The sequence below is a fragment of the Salvelinus alpinus genome, chromosome 3 (assembly GCF_045679555.1).
Source record: "Salvelinus alpinus chromosome 3, SLU_Salpinus.1, whole genome shotgun sequence".
Lineage (NCBI taxonomy): Eukaryota > Metazoa > Chordata > Actinopteri > Salmoniformes > Salmonidae > Salvelinus > Salvelinus alpinus.
In genome coordinates, this window is record NC_092088.1 from 57,504,700 (window position 1) to 57,523,928 (window position 19,229).

Genomic DNA, 19,229 nt, shown 5'->3' on the forward strand with positions numbered 1-19,229 from the left:
ATGTTCAACACTGGCTGCAAAATCTCCATAACGCCACTAGATGCTGCACACATTTAGGGGCAGTCAAAAATCTATGTTGCCTAAATGAAGTGAAAGGACACATGATTTATTCTGCCATTAATTTAATTGTTACATAGAAATAGCTCTGTAATTGCTTGGTAATAGTGTTGTGTTTTTTGTTGTTGTTGTAATGAATGAGAATATAGTGCTTGCACTGAATGAGGCATGATTTCATTAAAATGTATTCAATGGTATAGAAGCAGTAATGACATGAGGAAATGTTGCTGATTTGGTGTGAAGCTGTAGTACTGAAAACACAAGAGACAGACGTCATCTTAAAAGCAATTTAATGGATTTGCACATATTTAACAGAGAGGGCAAAAGTCTACGGGTGCAGTTCCATCTACCTGTGACAATGGTCCATATTAAACTACATACCTAGAGGCGTCGCTATGGCAAACAAGCTTTCTCCCATCGTGGCATTGTTGATTGTGCAATATGAAGAAATATTTCATTACAATAGTTACAGTGACAGAGAAATGCACACTATTTATCAAATAGCTAGAGAATGTAGCAAAATAATGTAATGTAATATGTGGTGCTATAGCCAACAAGCAAGCGACCTTATTCCAGTATTTGCCTTAGAATCCACTTTTCTACTTAACAACAATGCTTAGTGTTTATTGTTTTGTACATCTAATTTTTATACTTTGTACTAAATATATTTTAAACATACATTATAATGCAACTCAAATACATAGGAAAACAATGTTTAATAATGTTTTGAAAAATTACAGAAATAAACCTTAATCTGTGTTGTAGTTCTTCATGGATATCCAACATTCTGACTGGTTTTAGTAATTTCTTTAGCCCGAGTAGGTATAGGATTACATATTACAGTATTATGATCTTTTCATTCAAATGAATGTCATACTACGTTTTCGGAAAAAAAAAGTTAGACTATATTGAAGCTTATAATTGTTGTAGGGCTTGTTTATTAGTAAGTGAAATTAAACTGTTTTTTAATAGTTTGTTATACACAAGTTATACACACAGTTCAAAGCACCGCTGACTTTGCTTTTCAACCGCAGAAGAATGCAAGTCATCTTTCAAAGATAGCCTCACAAAACTGAGGACAGACCCTAGAAACTACATAGGATTACAAAAAGAACTGGGAAAAAACAACAAAAGCAACAAGTGAAAAGCAGAGATGAAAGCAGGAAAAGAGAGAGAAAATACAAAGAAATCTTAACTGGAAACCCTATCCTGTTTTTCAGCGGCGACTTCTGGATGGTTTACAATGGCAGCTGCCCAAAGCATCAAATCTACCTTAACATAATTGTTTGTCTTTTTTTTTGTTCCTTATCTTAAAAAAGAAAACGGCATACTGTGGTTGACCTCTGAGCCCGGCTGTTGGATTGTCAGGCACAGAGTGTGGAGTTTTGGCTCTGAGCTTGCATGCTGGAGTCTCGCTTTAAGAGGAACAGGAGCAGGGGAGAGAAGAGAGAAGAGGAATGGCATTGAAGGGGCTGGGGAGGAGGATCTACTTCTTTTTGCTGAAAAGGCTGAAGCGTTTTTCTTTGTCTTTCTCGCGCTTGCCTGGGCTGGATTCGGTTGCCAGGGCAACAGAGGCGGGCAAGGTCTGGGCTCGGCTGGAGGCGGGGGTGCTATGGCTGCTGGGGGTCATCTCGGTCTTATCAGAGGACGCAGCACTGGAGATGGCCTGCATCCACGAGTTCATCTCCTCCTGCGGCCCAGACGAGGATTTATCAGGACACACAACACAGATCACACCAATACATCAACACTCAGACACCCACGCGATCCTCATAAGAGACAGGGACTAAAGACAGCAAAGGATACACAACATTCACAGGAGGAAGATAATCAGTCATTCATGCACAATGTACAAATTAAAAGCTAAGCAAGCTTACGTCATCTTTGGCTTGGAAGAGATACTCATTCCCATCTGTAGCTCTGTAAAAGGAAAATAAAAACTTGAGTAATAAGTCAAGCTAACTACTGTACTGTATGCAAGATCTCATCTTCTGATAATACAAGACACATAGGGAGCTATACAGCAAATAGTGCTCACTTCAGTTTGAACACATGCTTCTTCTTCTTGTAATCGAGGGCGATCTCACACGCAGCGTCCTTCAGGCTGATGGGGATCTCGTTGTGATAGGGGATGCCCTGGCTGGCACTTTTAATGTCTTTGTAGAAGCCCATTTCCCAGTTGTTGATCACACAATACACATTGTGCCAGGATCTGAAACCATAGGAAACACAGTTATCAGAGTCTGTTCAGCTAAATAAAATGTTGGCATTATTGTCAGGGGAAAGTATTTGGCTGCATGCTCCAACTTGCATGAATATGTCCAGTAAGCATACATGTTGACTCCCCTACGTATTTATTTGGACAGCGAAGCTAAAACTTTTAATTTGGCTCTATACTCCATCGTTTTGGATTTGAGATTAAATGTTTTATGAGGCGACAGTGCAGAATGTCACCTTTTATTTAACGGTGTTTTCATATCTGTTTAGAAATGAAAGCACTTTATGTACTGTATCTAGTTCCCTCACTTGAAGGTGCATAAGTATTTGGACAAATGCACTTATAGTGTATCAAATTTAGTCAAAAGTTGAGTATTTATTCCCATATTCCTAGCACACAATGACATCAAGCTTGTGACTCTACAAATTTGTTGGATGCATTTGCAGTTTGTTTTGGTTGTGTTTCGGATTATGTCGTGCCCAATAGAAATGAATGGTAAATAATGTATTGCAAATGTTATTGTAAATAAGAAAATAATTTGTTTCTGAACACTTCTACATTAATGAGGATGCTACCATGATTATGGATAATCATGAATTAATTGTGAATAATGATGAGTGAGAAAGTTACAGATGCACAAAGATCATGCCCCCATGGTAGCATCCACATTAATGTAGAAGTGCTCAGAAACATATTCTATTCTTATTTACAATAAGCGACTCCAAAATTACACATTACATTATTTACCATTCATTTATATTGGGCAAAACATCCGAAACACAACCAAAACAAACAAATGCAAATGCAAATGCATCCAACAAGTTTGTAGAGTCACAAGCTCAATGTTGTCAATGCGTGCTAGGAATATGGGACGCAATACTAAACTTTTGACTACATTTAATACACTATAAGTGAATTTGACTATGTATCACCTTCAAATGGGGGGACTAGATACATAAAGTTTTTTCATTTCTAAACCGTGAAACAGATATGAAAATACCCTCAAATAAAAGGTGGCATTCTGTATTGTCGCCTCTCAAATCCAAAATGCTGGAGTATAGAGCCAAATTAAAAGATTTAGCTTCGCTGTCCAAATAAATGCTAAGGGGAGTGAATGTGAATTGTGTGTGTGTACCTGCTGGATGCCTTCTTGTTGTGACCCTCCCACTCATGTTTGCGGTGCAGGAGGCCTTCCATCTGGTTGGCTGGGGTTGAGTCCAGGGACTTGGCCGGGAGCGTGGCAGCCTGGCTGGGCTTGCCCTTGCGTACTGCACTGGGCGACCCGCCTGGGCTGGGCTCCGCCACCCCATTTACAATGTCACTTCCCTCCCCATTGTCCTGAGGTAGACAGAAACTGGTATTAGAGAAAGCTGGGGCTTGGTAGACAAAACACACAGTGGCGCTGGAAATCAGAGAGTTGGCTTCATGCATAGCAGGATCAGAGGCTGTGTAGAAACATTCAGTACTTTCCCTTTGATTGCTATATTATATCACAATGGCTTTAAGACAAGTAAAGTTAAGTAGAAAGGGATATTCTATACGACTAGGCCTACTCTATTGTAAATTATACCAAAATACATATTTTCATCCCAATATGTTTCCTCATTTCCATTTGATGAGTAAAAGAGCCTCTGGGTATGTATTTGTATAAATCAAAACAATGCCATTACACCAGCCTCAAATTTTTAAATGTGCCTCAATTTCACAATTATAGCCCAGCTTCATCATAAGATGAACGGCACACACTGAACCCCAGAAGTGAGTGTTTGTACTATTCTTACATTATGTCTCAATCTCTGTGTCACCCACAGTGTCTCAGGTCTTATGGTTCAGTGCCTGGAGTGAAACTTATCAAGTGTTTAACTCCATCTCAGTCTCTTTCTCACTCCTATCTCTAACCCTCTAACCCTCACACTCCATTTCTCCAACATCGAGTGCCATCTACTTGGGACAGTTGATTTTTGTGACTTCTACACTAACTTGACTCTGATCAAACGACTCAATCTGACTGATTCATCATGAACCTCTCTGACTCAATCCGAATCTTGAGACGAACAGCCTCTAAAATGACTCACAGTTGGATTCACTCTCACTTATAATAACTCACTGTTTGACTAACTCAGATTCCGACCCATCTAAGCATGGTTAGGCGGAGACTTTGCAGATGCAGTAAAAATCAATTTATATAGATTCTGAGAAAAGCTGGGACCCTACAGATTTAAAAGAGCTTTGGTTTATGGGATTGGTTAAAATGGGACCGGAGTCCAGCCGAGACAGCGAGAGAGAAAATTTCAAAGACATGCACAGATCAGGGGTTAAGACGTGCACACCACATTGCCACACCCACACAAAATATTGTTGGAGAGAAAGAGAAAGCCAGCAAAAGGGAGATAAAGTCCAAAATAAAATCCCAAACAATTAACACAATTGCTTGAACTCATTATTCATTTTACGGTATCATTATTGTAAAGTGAAGGGGAATGCAAAATTGGCCAGTTAAAAGATTTTATCACAACACACCCACTCCAATTTGTCACTCATTACCCATTACTGAGCTCTTCAAGGCTGGACCAATCGTGGACACTTTAACTGAGAGCTTGCCAGACGATGGACAAATCCTGGATGCTTATACAGAGATCCTGCCATTGGTTGGACCACCAATACTGGACACGAAGGACTGCATCGCTGCCAGGTTTTGCACTGTTCGATTGGTGTAACATGGGACTGATATTTCTCACCACCTCTTTGTTAAATGTTCAGGGTAAAAGCTAAAATAGTTTTCGCTTGGGCTAACACTCATATAGGTAATCATATTATCAATGGTCACATCTGCACCCTCATTTTATCTCAAATATACTCTCCAAGCTTATAATATGAATCCAGTTACCTCCACATAAATACGTAAAGAAGTCTGATCATCTCAAAGTTTGATTACCCTGAAGGAGGATCACTTTGATAGCAGTAACTGTAGTTACCTTAGAAATTACCATTATGCAGAACTACAAACACTAAACTTAGAATTGCTCAAACATTGATCTCTCAGTTTGGATGGGTGCCTTTTTACACCAAAGCAAAATACTGGAGATTTATTGTCAGAAGTCTACTGGATAAATTATATCTACAAGACAATTAAATTTAAAAAATAGTATGAAAAATCAATTACACTTTACTTGACACCCAGTGTCATAACCTGTCATAATATGGTCATAACACTTATGACAAGTGATTATGACTGTGTGTTATGACGCTGGGTGTCAAGAAAAGTGTTACCGAAAAATCTTTGAAAAAGTATTGTACATCAATGTGTATTAAACCACCCCAGGATGAAAACATAGAAAATACACAGAGAAAAACACAAAAACAGTGGGCACTGAAAGTGAAAGGTGATTACCAACATGTTAATGACATGCAAAACAATATAACCAACATAAGACATGAGGACAAAAACAGTGTTATTTTGTAGACGGCACAAGGACAACAAAAACTGGACATACATGGGGAGTGATTGACTAACAATGTTTTATTGGGGAATGTGCGTTAGTGGGTTGGGGATGCTGAAATGACTCAACGTGCAACATAACCAGGAATAAAATGAGGATCTGATGCACAGAGCTAACATGAAGAATGATATGAGAACAAGAAGGTAGGTACCATAGAACTACTGAGACCCAATGACCGGAATAAATTGGAATGTGCTTACACCCCTCTACACACACACACGCACACGCCATGACTGGAACAACCCTACAAACAGAATTACGACAGTGAAGCATAGTGAAATGGTATTTGAGATGGTACTGTCTGACAGTGGTATAACATGTGTGGTATGGATGTGCAGGTCATGTAAATGGATGGATATCTGGGGCAGATAGCTACTTAATACTTTTGATTTCCTATTCTCTTGAATTTTATTTAACCTTTATTTATTCAGGCAAGTAATTGAGATAAAATCTAGTTTGCAAGAGACCTGGTTGATTTGATCTGGGGCAACTTGAAACCTGAGACTAAAGACGATTTAACTGCATTACTGAGGCAACGATTAAGCCATGTATTTTGTCTGTCAGTTATTCAGGTTCCACATGGTAAGTTTGTAAATAATAACGTACACAAAGAGTAATATCATCAGGGATGGAGATAGGAGGAGAGGAGTGTCGGGCTGAGAGGCAGAAGAGAAGAAAAACAGGGATAGAAGAGAGAAGGGAGAGAGAAAGAGGGGAAAGGAAAAATAGGGAATAAAGACTAAAACCTGACAGTAGAGGGGAAAAAAAGTTATATAAAGAAAAGATACGAGTGGGGGGGGGCAAGGAGGGCGTGTTCTTCTTTGTTCCCTTTGACACACACTTATATACACACCCACACACACTCATGCTGTGCTCATTCTCATTCTAGACTACGTAGTGCTGTAGTGCTTCTGTGTCCCATTATGCCTTTCTCTGGTGTCAATAGGTCAATAGATCATGTCAATCTACTGTGAATACAATTAAATAACTTATTTTTTGGACCTTTTGCTCAAATCTCAAAATGTTCATTTTGGAAATGTTGTACTGCTTCTGAAATAGGGTTGCCTAACTCAAAAACGGTTTCATCTTCTTTCTACTTTCTCATTTGATCTCGGCCTAGCTTACATCTAATCAGTAAATACTACAGTATTTAGCTGCAGCAGTGGAGGCTGCTGAGGGGAGGACGGCTCATAATAACAGCCAGAACGGAGCACATGGAACGGTATCAAACACCTGGAAACCATATGTTTGATGTATTTGATATCATTCCACTGATTCCGCTCCAGTCATTACCATGATCCCGTTCTCCCAAATTAAGGTGCCACCAGCCTCCTGTGAGCTGCAGCTAGCATTTATCAGCCGTCCTCAGTGGAGTGTTCGATCAGTATCAATAAAGGTACCAGTCGGTTTGAAGGAATATGAAGGTAAAAAGATGAAAGCATAAATAACTATACGATTGAACCAATTATTTTTTATCTAGTACCCTGCTACTGTTCATCTATGTTCAGTCCTGCAACATCCATGTGATAAAATAAGACAAGGTGAATAAAAACGACCATAAATGAAACTGCAATCAGCAAAGCTAATTTCCATTAAAATGCATTATGCAAATAAAAAATAAAAAGGAATAATCAAGATAGAATTAGTATAGTCTCCTGTAATGGAATTAGGATACAGCTAAATGGTAAATGAGGAATAAGTGTGACTAACTAACTGTCAGAACCATTGGTGGGGTGGGGGGGTGGGGGTCAGGGGTGGAGGGGTGTACAGTCCTCTCCCTGTGGTGGGGGCAGGGGGTTCAAAGGGCAAGGGAGGCATTGGGGGGTCACGGTCCAGCCCGCCCGCCTTTCTCGCCCAATCCCAGTCCTGCGGGTTTGAAAGCTGGTGTACTTTTGGTAGGCTGGGGAGCGGTAACTAACCCGAGGGGAGTCCTGGTCCGATGGCAGTCCATTCAGAGACACCTGCTCACCCTCCCTGTAGGGACAACAAACAGAGACACAACAGTAAGTCTCAAACATAGTGCAGGATAAACACCCTGGGACAGTCATAACATACAGTATAGAGACAACAGTCAGTCTCCAACGCTGTACTGCAGTATCTATAAACACACACAGAAAACTGTCAGCCTCAAACACTGTACTTAAGTCTTAATAAACACACTGGGATAGTCATAATACCAGAATACAGCATGCCTGCTCAGTCTAAACACAGACACAGAGCAGACACACAAACAGACCAAACATTATTTCAGTATGGTGCTCCAGGCTCATATCTTACTTCTGCTGTGGCGATGCAGTGTCCGTCTGGGACTCTGCAGGTGGGGGATTTCTCCTCCTCTCCTCCTCCTCTTGCTGTCTTCTCACTTCCAGTAACTCCATCTGCATCAACGAACAGACACACATCATTAATGACAAACAGAATTTGTCCAATTGAAATGTAAACATTTAAGTAATTTCATTAAAGGTGCAGTCAAAAACATGATTTTTCTGTGTTTTATATATATTTCCGCACTATGAGGTTGGAATTATACTGTGAAATTGTGAAAATGATGATAATTCCCTTTTAGTGTAAGAGCTGTTTGAAAAGGTCGCCTGAAATTTCAGCTTGTTTGGCTGGGTGGATGTTTTGAATTGCCTGGTGACATCACCAGGCAGCAGTATACATTCATAGACCAATAACAAAGAGAGTTTGCCCTCCTCTCTGACAAACAGCTAGTTCAGGTTACACATCCTTCTCATTCGACTCCTCTCTCAGAACACTCCCTAGACTCCTAGCAAAAGTCTTGCTTGAGAAATTGCATTTTGCTAAGAAGCTATTTTTGTTAGTTTTTTACAATTTGAATTGAAAACAATCACAGCAAGGTACTTCATTGCATTGGACCTTTAAGTCACGATTTGACTGACAGACAAATGGGATGAGAGCATTGCAGATGGATGTCTAATCTAATTAAAAACAAAATTGATAGAGTTATTGGATGAATGGTTTAACTGACAGCCCAGTGAGTTGTGAACACCCCCCGTCCTCTCACCGTAGTCAGCCGTTCCAGCGCAGAGAACCGCTCTTCCCAGGTGGCAGCTGACTTCTCAAAGGCCTCGTGTCTCTTGATGAGTTTCTCCACTTCATCCACATTCTGACCCATCTCCCTGCTGGACAGGTACGGCTCCTGTCCCAGCAGCCACGACTCGGCCACACCCGCGTCCCTTCCAAACTGGTGCACCTCCAGAACTGGGCAGAAACACAGCTAGTCACACACCATGGCAATAAAAAGTAACGGTGATACCTCTGGAAATACCAAGGGACTGTGGGATAATGCTCGGTGAGCCCCAAGGCACTACTCTTAGCTAATACTGTGCAACAGACTGAAAACGATTTGATAGAATTACCCAATCTAAGCCACTCCCATCTGTCCTCCCACTTGTCAATCATGTCTTTCCTCTTGTCCGTCAACTGTAGTAACTTCTCTTTGATCTGAAAATGGAAGGAAATTAAGTTAAACGAGTCTAAAAACACCATATATTTAATGACGCAACACAAAACCAGAGGGAGCCACATTTCCATCCGGAGACTGAAAGAAGGAGAACGGGGGTGAAGAAAGAAACAGAGACCGGAATAGAGAAGGAGGTACGAATCTGTGAGGGTGTTATGAAATTGTTGGCCCCTCACCTCCTCTAATGCGTAGTGTTTCCGTGCCAACAGGGACTTGCCCAGCTCGATGCAGTTGGTAAAGCTGTCGTTACGGGCGTCGATCTCAGCCTTGATGCCCTGGTGGTTGTTCATCAGGAGCTCCACAGATGACACGTCCCTTCAAGACACAACAATAACCCAGTTACACACACTGAACACACCAAGGTCCTAATGTCCTTTGGTTAGGTTACCTGGCATTTAAACTACCCAAGAAATGCTGCTTACGTTGCTAGTTACGATGCTAGCATATGTTTTCTAAAACCACATGTACATACTGTCCAGACAGGATGCTGACACCCAGCGTATTTCAGTGGACTACAGCCTTCAACATAATGATGTTACAGGGTGGGTACCTGGGACCATGCTGTTATCAAACTAAACACTAGTCAGGATAGGGTGTCGTTCTCTCAGACAGTGGAAACAGAGCAATGCAATTGCTGACACAAACCAAGTCTCTCTCTCAATTCCCCTCGCCCACCCGCTTTTTTCCTCCTTCACCCCATTAGCCATCCATCTTTCTTCCCCCCTTTCTTTTCCTCCAGTATCTTTTTTCCACTTCCCCTTACATCATCATTAGCCCCCTATGTCTGTCTGTCTTTCTCTTATCTTTTCTATTTCTGTCTCCTCCTATCTCTCTCCGCCTCTCTCTTCCTCTCTCCCTCTTCATCCGTCTCCATGGTAAGCTGCTGGCTGAGATTCAGCTGAGAGGCGCAGATAATGAAGGCCTTGTCGACCCTGGTGATTATCACAATTACAGCTGAAACCAGAGCCAGATAAGGGCTTGGTGTGCTGTTGTCTCCCTGAGAGAAGACATCCTGGGACATTCATTGAGTATTGATACATTGAGTATTCACCATTTTCTGCAGCTGCATCTTCAGTGGTTATAAAAAGGACCATCCGTGGGTGGCAATACATTCAGCTGAGCCTTCAGTTGAAAACCTGAGCTACACTACAGTGCCAGAGCTACAGCATTCATACAGAGGGTTGTTTCGGGTGAGCTAGTGAGGATAACTTCGTAAATAACAACAATCGGAACATTGAGGATTAGAAACATAAATCCAGACCTGAGAAAGTGTGATTACGGCGTAAGCTGCAGACCAAAAGCTGCTTACAGAAAACTACAGAGATTACTCACACCTTCTTTTCTGGCTTTTGTTGGGGAGTCGGTAGGAGAAAAAAAATGTGTACTGCAATAATGCCAAACTATTAAAAGAACCAGCCTGAGGCAAAACCGCTTCCCATCAGGTTCACGGTACCTGGGCTTCTCCTGAGCCTCGATTAGGCGGATGACGTCCTCCATCCAGAGCATGAGGTCTCGGACCATGCTGAAGAAACGGAACTTGTCGCCGGTGTCGAGCAGTCTGACCCTGCGGCCGTCACAGGCCTCCAGCAGTGTTCTCCAGGCCTCCAAAACCTCACCCTCTCTCTTTTGGATGTCATCAGCCTTGTCTCCGGCATAGGCAGACTGCAGGCGCACAGCATCCTCCTGCAACATCCTCACCTGGGGAGGAAAAGGGAGAAATATGGGTAGGCAGATACTAAATGTTGAGAAGTCTTGTCTATGATCTGTGAGAGATTCACCTTATAGCTGCACATTTTGTTAAGGCTGTAGTCTAAAATCTGTTTTAGGCATTTTGGCTTTCTGGCTACGTCTCTCTGGTGTCATTGTCATACCTGTGTCCCCAGGGCTTGGATGTCGTGTTCAAAGGTGGTGTGCATCCTCTGCAGGGTCTCCACTGTGTTCTGGTCTCGGCCCAGCTCCTCAGGCAGCTTCTTGTGTTTGTCCAGGATGCGGTTGAGGATCTCCTTGGCGTCGTGGTAGAACTTATGCAGCTCGAAGGACGCCGCCAGGATCTGCGTGCGTGTGTCAATCAGCTCCAGCAGGTCGGCCCATGCCTCATTCAGCCCGTCCTTCCACTCGGCGATGGTAGCCGCGTCGGCGTGGCCCGAGTTGATGAGCTCGTCCGCCAGCTGGTTGACAGTGTCCACACGCTCCTGACCGATGTTGCCCGTGTCGCGAGCAAACTCACGGAAACGCTCCTGAAGCATCTGTAGAGGGAGATTATCACAGCAACGTCTGAATGGACATATTCCGCAAGATACTCTGGCAACAAAGGAACATGGGTGGCAGGGTGGCACTACATACCGTGACATGTTCATAGTCCTGTCCCAGCTCATGTGACCCAGCCACCACTTCCCTTTCAGCGATCCACTGCTCCAGGTCATCCACCTCCCTGTTGAGCTGAAAAAGACGGAACCTCTCGTCCAGTTTCCCCCTCCTCTCCTCCGACAGGTCCTTGAGCCCCGCGTACAGCTTATCCACCTGGGACTGACGCATGCCGATCCGTTCACTACACAGCAGGAGGAGGGAGGAGGAGGCAGAGAGGGAGGGGGTTAGGATATAGGAACTACATTATCCTATCATCACTCTCTTCTGGGATGCTAAACTGTCAAGTGTTAAACCTCTGGGTGGTTAAATCCTACTTCAACTCAGCAGGAGTGGAGCTTAACCTTACACTGATCTAATGTTAGTTGTCTGGTACTGACTGACCACTCTGGGTTTAAAGGGATAGTTAGGATTGGCTCGCAAAACTACCTCTAACTTCCTTCATACTGGACGCGGAGACATAAAAATGGCATTCACGAGTTCATTGCCAAAATCCTGAACTATCCCTTTAACGTTCTTTAGTCTGAAATTGGTGAATAGGATCATGGATTCAACTTCCAATTTTCACTGGAGGGGATTGTTAACCCTGAGGATAAGCCCCTGAGGCCCCTCACCTTTCTGGGTGTCCGGCGGCCGTCAGGCCCCTGCTGATCTTGGAGAGCTGGTGGACAGTCTCAGCATAGTCTTCCACAGCCTGCTCCAGGATCTGGTGCTTCTTCAGCATGGCCACGGAGCTCTGCTCATCCTACACAGAGAGAGTGACAGAGTCAAGGTACAGACGCAGACAGTGAGTATGAACCGGCACATACAATCAGTGTAGAGGACACAGTATTGACTAGAAATAGACTAGTCTCACAGAGATCCAGTCCTGTAGAAGGGAAATGTTAAGGAGTCAAGGACAAATGAAATGATGGCCTGGAAGACTTTTCTCTGCCTACTCACCTTTCACATCCAATACCACACAGCCCTCGCTGAATCTCAAATCATCCCCCCGCCCTTACCAACTCGCTCAGCCGTCCCTCCATTGTCACGTGTTGCTAACACAACTCCAGAGAGTGGCGAAGGGATCAATAAACCCATCAACTTCGGGACACACTCCTGACTTGAATGATGCAATTCATGTTCCACTTTTAAATAACAAAACAAGCATGAAATTCAAATGAACAAATCCCTCAGTAACAGTTGAACATTTCATTTGGGAGGTATTTTGTTTGTTTTATGTGTCATGTCTTGTAATCAGACACAAACAAACGCATGTGTCATATAATTAGGCACGCCTCTCAACTATTTTGTATTTTGTTGGGACAGCTCTGGAGCCTGCAACCTTGCTGGCTTGGTCGAAGAGGCTATCGGAAGTCTTAATTAGCTCCTATACCCTCTATATTTTTCACTCCTTCAGTTTTGGGACACTTATGCAAATGGAGTGCAAAGCATCAAGGAAAAGGGGAAGAATTGGGATTCAGCCTGTTTGCCCAAGTCACCCTCCACTGACTTCCTCATTTCACCTCGTGACAATGACCCACTTCTGCCTGGTAAACCAACAACTTACTGGGCAATGGTCATAGACTTAACTCTACCAAGTGCAGCAATACCCCTGGTACAGTATCAACCAGCCCTCCTATCCAGCAGCTTTGCCCTGTTACAAAAAAGCAGCTTGCCCTGTAACCAAACCCAATTTCCTATTCAACTTTGCCCCTACTAATGATCCATCCCAACAAAATACTGGAGTGCAACCCACCAGTCCTAACTAAAAGCCACTTTGTATCTCTAACGGCTTGCTACTCATCCTATCAGGTCCAATCACCATCCTACTTCACATTCAAACCTCATTCTGATTGCTTATGAACAGCAATTTTAGCTTTCTGACCCACTGCACCCCTCACCTTGGCTTTCTCCTCTGACATCATGTAGAGCTCCTGCTCGCTCATCCAGGCCTCAGCCTCGGCAGCATCAAAGTAGTACTGCTGGGCCTTGTGGGCCTCCTCCAGGCGTCCATGGCGTTTGGCCGTCTCCTCCAGGATCTGGGCCCACAGGCGCCGCAGGTCGGCCAGCCGCTGGCGGATCCCCTCGCCGCTGGGGCTGTTGTCGTCATCCTTCAGCACCTGCTGACTCCGCTCAAAGATGTCGTCACAGCGCGGCTGGTGGCCCTGGATCTCCTTTTGCAGGGTCTGGTGGGGGAGAGGTCAAAGGGCAGCAGGTCAGAATGATATCAGCTGCTTTAAAAGTACAGTGGTTATCTGGTACAGAAATAGATCTGTCACTGGATTCTAATGGTAGTACTGTAAATGCTAGGAGCTAATATTCTATGGATGGAAATACTGTTCAAGGTTCAAACTGATGGGAGTTTGTTTCTTACCTGGTTCTTCTTGATGAGTAACTGGACTGTTTGCAGGTTGTTTCCGTGGTCTGTAGATGTTGCCAGTGGCATTCTCTCTTCAACCCAGAGCTAAGAGGAAAACACAGAAATAGGTAGGAATACTTTTCGTGAAGACTGATGCATTGATGTAGCAAATGCAATGACAGAAATTAAACTTAACAACAACTAACCACTTGAAAAGCATGATTTGTGCAAAGCGTTCTTTTCTAAGCATTTTAAATGCAGTTGATGACATACACAGATGAGACACATCAGTTCCATTCAGAGACCCAAACCATTCATTTCAAAACACGTGGCCTGCTCCTTCTTGCCTGTATGAAAGGAGTCAATACAGTCATTAGAATAATAAACAGACCCTCACAGCTATGAAAGCATGCACCTGCTGCTACTCTTGGTGGGTGCCTTCCCTCAAAAGAGGAGAAAAAAAGACAATATCACTTAAATCACAAGGGAACTGCTCTGCTGTTCAGCTTCTGCTGCTATTCCACACTACCATAAGGGCAGGGATTTCACACAAGCACAAACATACTGTAGCCTATACACATTTGCATAAAAATACAATTAACATTTGCACAAGTAGGCATACAGTACATCATCTCTTTTACTCGTTCTCTGAAACACACATGTGCACGCCCACACTGAGACAGACACACAGGCAGACAGACAGCCACACAGACAGACACAGACAGGCAGACACACACACACACACACACACAGACAGAAATGGATCACAGAATCAGACAGACAGAAACAGACAGACACACGACTAGGCTAGATTAAAGGTTTAATGTACTTACGATCTCGTCCTCCACGTCTCTGTTGAACTGGTGGATCTCGCGGGAGGCCATGAGGTTTCCCTTCCTCTTCTTCAGTGGGTCTAGCAGCTGCTGGAACTTCTTCTCCACGATGCGGCGCTGGCCGTCCACCTCATCTGTGTCCTTCCCCTCCTGGCTGAGGACCTGGGCCTGGCTCTGCAGCTCCTCCACCTCCTTCTGACGCACCTCCACCTGGCTCTCCAGCATCTAAGGATGCCACACCAGGAGGAGTGGAGAGGAGAGAGACAGTCATAGCATGCTCTTTCTAGCTCCCTCTCTGGTCAACCCCCTAGCATGCGTTCCAGAGTTCTCCGTCTCGTTTGTGCTCTAGGAGTTTCCGGTCTCTCTCTCGCAGATCGAACAAACTGTGGAAATGCACTCCCTCTCTCACATGCACACATTTTAGGTCTGGGTTACACAAAGGATACCATGGGTACACAATCTTTAATTACACAGTTATCCAATAAGGCACAGGGGGTGTGGTATATGGCCAATATACCACGTCTAAGGGCTGTTCTTAGGCACGACCCATCGCGCAGTGCCTGGACACAGCCCATATCCGTGGTATATTGGCCATATACCACAAAACCCAGAGGTGCCTTATTGCTATTATAAACTGGTTACCATCGTAATTAGAGCAGTAAAAATAAATGTTTTGACATACGTGGTATACGGTCTGATATACCACGGCTGTCAGCCAATAAGCATTCAGGGCTCAAACCACCCAGTTTATAATTGCTAATATACAATCAATATTCTCGACTGTATTTCTACCAAGTGCTCTCTGTTCCGCTCCATTTCTCTCTCTGTTTTACTCTGTCTCTCTCACACACTACACATCTCACAGACACCGAGCTGGCTCCTCCACACATCATGGCAAGGGAGAGATAACATAATGGGGTGGGGGTGGGGGGGTGTATGTGAGAAGCATGGGCTGTTACATAACGTGGTTTGTCTGCTCACTACAGCGCCACTCGCTAGTATGAATAAACTATCTGCATAATAAACTATGAGCCAACACGGCATATGTGTGCGGTGTAGCTTATGCTGCAATTTTCCAAATTAAGGAAAAGAGAAAACCTAATATCAGGCCTAACATTTCGCTCATCGTTTGGCTATGCAAGAGAATTTATCCTCAGGTCAATTACTGACATTGTACTTTTACCTAATATGAAACCATGATGTAAAATTATACAGAAATGTACCATTTACCTACACACCAATCAAAGGGAGAGGAAAAGAGCGCAGTCCTATATGGTGACATAACATAACCGTGGGAGACATACAATATGTCAAGCTCCAGCAGTACCAAGCTATACAGAGGATGCTCTAGCAAACAAACAGCAGAGACCTGAGGACACCATTCCAACCTGGAGCTGAGCTCCCAGGCTTGAAAGGACAGACCAGGTACAAATTCAATTTGCACTAATGTGTGACGTAAAAGGGCTTTTGGCCCAACAAGCGTCCTCTGAAGCCCCCTCCTGCTGTTCAAAGACCATTCACTGGCATTTTCTACAAGAAATCTGCCTCCAGAAATAAAAGCTTCTCCCAAGTGGGTGTGACACCTACTCCCTTTGCCTGCTGCACTGCTGCTTGGATTCCACCTGGAGATCTGTTCACCGTCTGCCCTGGTTGTCTCCCCCTGTCTGGTACAGGTACCACCCCCCCATTCTCTCCCGAGCTTTCGCTCACCTCCAGCACACAGCCACTGTTGGGGCGAGTGACTCTGAACTTACAATAACTAGCCCCAAGTCGTTATATATTTTATTTTTTTCTTGTGCATTTTGCTATTTGCCTCATGACTCCTGCATACTTTGTTGACTACAAACTATGTTTGTTTCCACACTCGGGACTCTGACTCTCTATTGGTTACACAGACTTTTGGCCTCCCATCCTATTCTAACCACCTCTCGCCGGCTTTGTATTCACGTTACCTGATGGAATTGCTGTACAATATGACCTTGTTGCCATCTGATGCACATTCAGATGTCATAAATCAGCACGGCAGATCTCTCCCTGTTCTATGCCGTGCCTTGATTGTATTACTGTTGATGATATCTGGAAATGTGCGTGTACACCCTGGCCCATCTACAGTTGCTAGCCCCAATTCTGACTTGTGCTCTGATATCTGCTTCACTGATTTCTGCTCTCGTAAAAGCCTGTGTTTTCTGCATGTTAACACTAGAAGCTTGGATCAATTGAAAGTGTGGGTTCACAGCTCCAATCCAGACGTTGGTCATTACTGAGACGTGGTTAAGGAAGAGTGTTTTGAATACTGATGTTAACCTTTCTGATTATAACCTTTTTCGGCAAGACAGATCTTCCAAAGGTGGGGGAGTGGCAATCTTTACCACCTTCAGTGCTCGGTTGTCTCTACCAAGTCTGTCCCCAAACAATTTGATTTGCTGGTTTTAAGCATTAAACTTTCAAATAGCTCTTTGTTTACTGTTGCTGGGTGTTATCGTCTTCCATCAGCACCGGCCTGTACCCTACCTGCCCTAAGCTCTCTCCTGGCCCCTTACACTAATTCTGAATTTGTCCTGCTAGGTGACCTAAACTGTGACATGCTTAAACCACCTGACCAAGTCCTAAAGCAATGGGACTCCCTAAATCTTTCTCAGATAAATCACCAATCCCACAAGGTATGACTCCAAACACCCAAAAAATGCTACTCTCCTCGATGTTATCCTCACAAATAATCCTGATAAGTATCAGTCAGGTGTTTTCTGTAATGACCTTAGTGATCACTGTTTTACAGCCTGTGTTCGTAATGGCTGCTCAGTGAAATGACCTGTCCAGATTTGTCATAGATGCTTGCTAAAAAACTTGAATGAGCAAGCTTTCCTTCATGAACTGGCCTCTGTAAAATGGTAAAGAATCAGCTTGATCCCCTCTGTCGAAGATGCTTGGACCTTCTTTTTTATATTTTCAGTGGTATTGTTAACAAACAAGCCCCCATAAAGAAAATGACAATTAAAAACAGGTTCAGCCCCTGGTTCGACCGTAATCTTGCAGAGTTACTCCACCTCAAGAATTGCATTTGGTGAAAGGCTCGGCACATGCATACTCAGACTGACTGGCTATTGTTCAGGCAAATGAGAAATATTTGACTTCCGGGTTGGAGATCATTGACTTCCGGGTTGGAGCGAGCGGTCGCATTCGCGCTTTGGTCCGCAGGTAGTATAACTTTTCATTACATTTCATTACATTTCATTATAGTACAACGGTTTGATTTGTCTAATCTTAGCAATTTCTTCTTAGCTAGCTACATAGCCGTCTTTGTATCAAAAATAATTGCGTAATTATCGTATTACGTCGTCCTAACGCAGTCTACACTGCTATCTGCCCAGCAGCTAGCCAGCTAGCAAACGTCCACCGTCTACCGAATAGCAGCACTGTAGCAACTATTACACTCAACTGAACGACTTGATTAGTGTAGTGTTAGCTAGCTACATAGTTGTCTTTGCTGTCTTCGTATCCAAGATAATTGTGTAGTTTAGAGTGTGTAGTTTTAGAGTGATTATCTTAATTTACCGAGGTTAGCTAGCCAGCTATTTGTCGTCCTTAACATAGGAGACACTGCTAGCTAGCCAACAGCTAGCCAACGTCTACCGAATAGAACTTCCGCACTCAACAACCCGGTCGCATTCCGCTTCGCTCCACAGGTAGTATCACATTTTCATTTCATTTCATTACAGTACAACGGTTTGATTTGTTTGATCGTAGCTAGCTACACAGCTAGCTACATAGCCGTCTTTGTATCAAAGATAATTGTGTAGTCTAGAGCGATTTTCTAGGTTAGCTAGCCAGCTACTGTCGTTCTTTTAACGCAACGTAACGTAATCAACACTGCTAGCTAGCCAGCTAGCCCCCGAATAGCAGCACTGTAGAAACTATTACACTCAACGGAACGACTTGATTAGTGTAGTGTCAACAACGCAGCCACTGCCAGCTAGCCTACAAAGTCAACAACGCAGCCACTGCCAGCTAGCCTACTTCAGCAGTACTGTATCATCTTAATCATTCTAGTCAATAAGATTCTTGCTACGTAAACTTAACTTTCTGAACATTCGAGACGCGTAGTCCACTTGTCATTCCAATCTCCTTTGCATTAGCGTAGTCTCTTCTGTAGCCTGTCAACTATGTGTCTGTCTATCCCTGTTCTCTCCTCTCTGCACAGACCATACGAACGCTCCACACCGCGTGGCCGCGGCCACCCTAATCTGGTGGTCCCAGCGCGCACGACCCACGTGGAGTTCCAGGTCTCCGGTAGCCTCTGGAACTGCCGATCTGCGGCCAACAAGGCAGAGTTCACCTCAGCCTATGCCTCCCTCCAGTCCCTCGACTTCTTGGCACTGACGGAAACATGGATCACCACAGATAACACTGCTACTCCTACTGCTCTCTCTTC

The 19,229-nt window shown here is 43.8% G+C and overlaps 1 protein-coding gene across 2 annotated transcripts in view; it reads right to left on the reverse strand.

The window, feature by feature from the left end:
* Positions 1-330: 330 nt before the first annotated feature.
* LOC139570997 (spectrin beta chain, non-erythrocytic 1) overlaps positions 331-19,229 on the reverse strand; it is a 136,594-nt gene continuing 117,695 nt past the window's right edge. For both annotated transcript variants that reach the window (XM_071393429.1, XM_071393428.1), the window contains 16 exons: positions 14,801-15,025; positions 13,983-14,072; positions 13,510-13,794; positions 12,241-12,371; positions 11,606-11,810; positions 11,134-11,508; positions 10,716-10,960; positions 9,439-9,577; positions 9,159-9,243; positions 8,804-9,000; positions 8,053-8,153; positions 7,695-7,749; positions 3,411-3,613; positions 2,096-2,269; positions 1,935-1,977; positions 331-1,747 (listed from right to left, as the gene is read on the reverse strand). In XM_071393429.1, the coding sequence (XP_071249530.1) occupies positions 1,544-1,747; positions 1,935-1,977; positions 2,096-2,269; positions 3,411-3,613; positions 7,695-7,749; positions 8,053-8,153; positions 8,804-9,000; positions 9,159-9,243; positions 9,439-9,577; positions 10,716-10,960; positions 11,134-11,508; positions 11,606-11,810; positions 12,241-12,371; positions 13,510-13,794; positions 13,983-14,072; positions 14,801-15,025 (2,757 nt within the window). In that variant the 3' untranslated portion in view covers positions 331-1,543. The remainder of the gene's footprint in view (positions 1,748-1,934; positions 1,978-2,095; positions 2,270-3,410; positions 3,614-7,694; positions 7,750-8,052; positions 8,154-8,803; positions 9,001-9,158; positions 9,244-9,438; positions 9,578-10,715; positions 10,961-11,133; positions 11,509-11,605; positions 11,811-12,240; positions 12,372-13,509; positions 13,795-13,982; positions 14,073-14,800; positions 15,026-19,229) is intronic.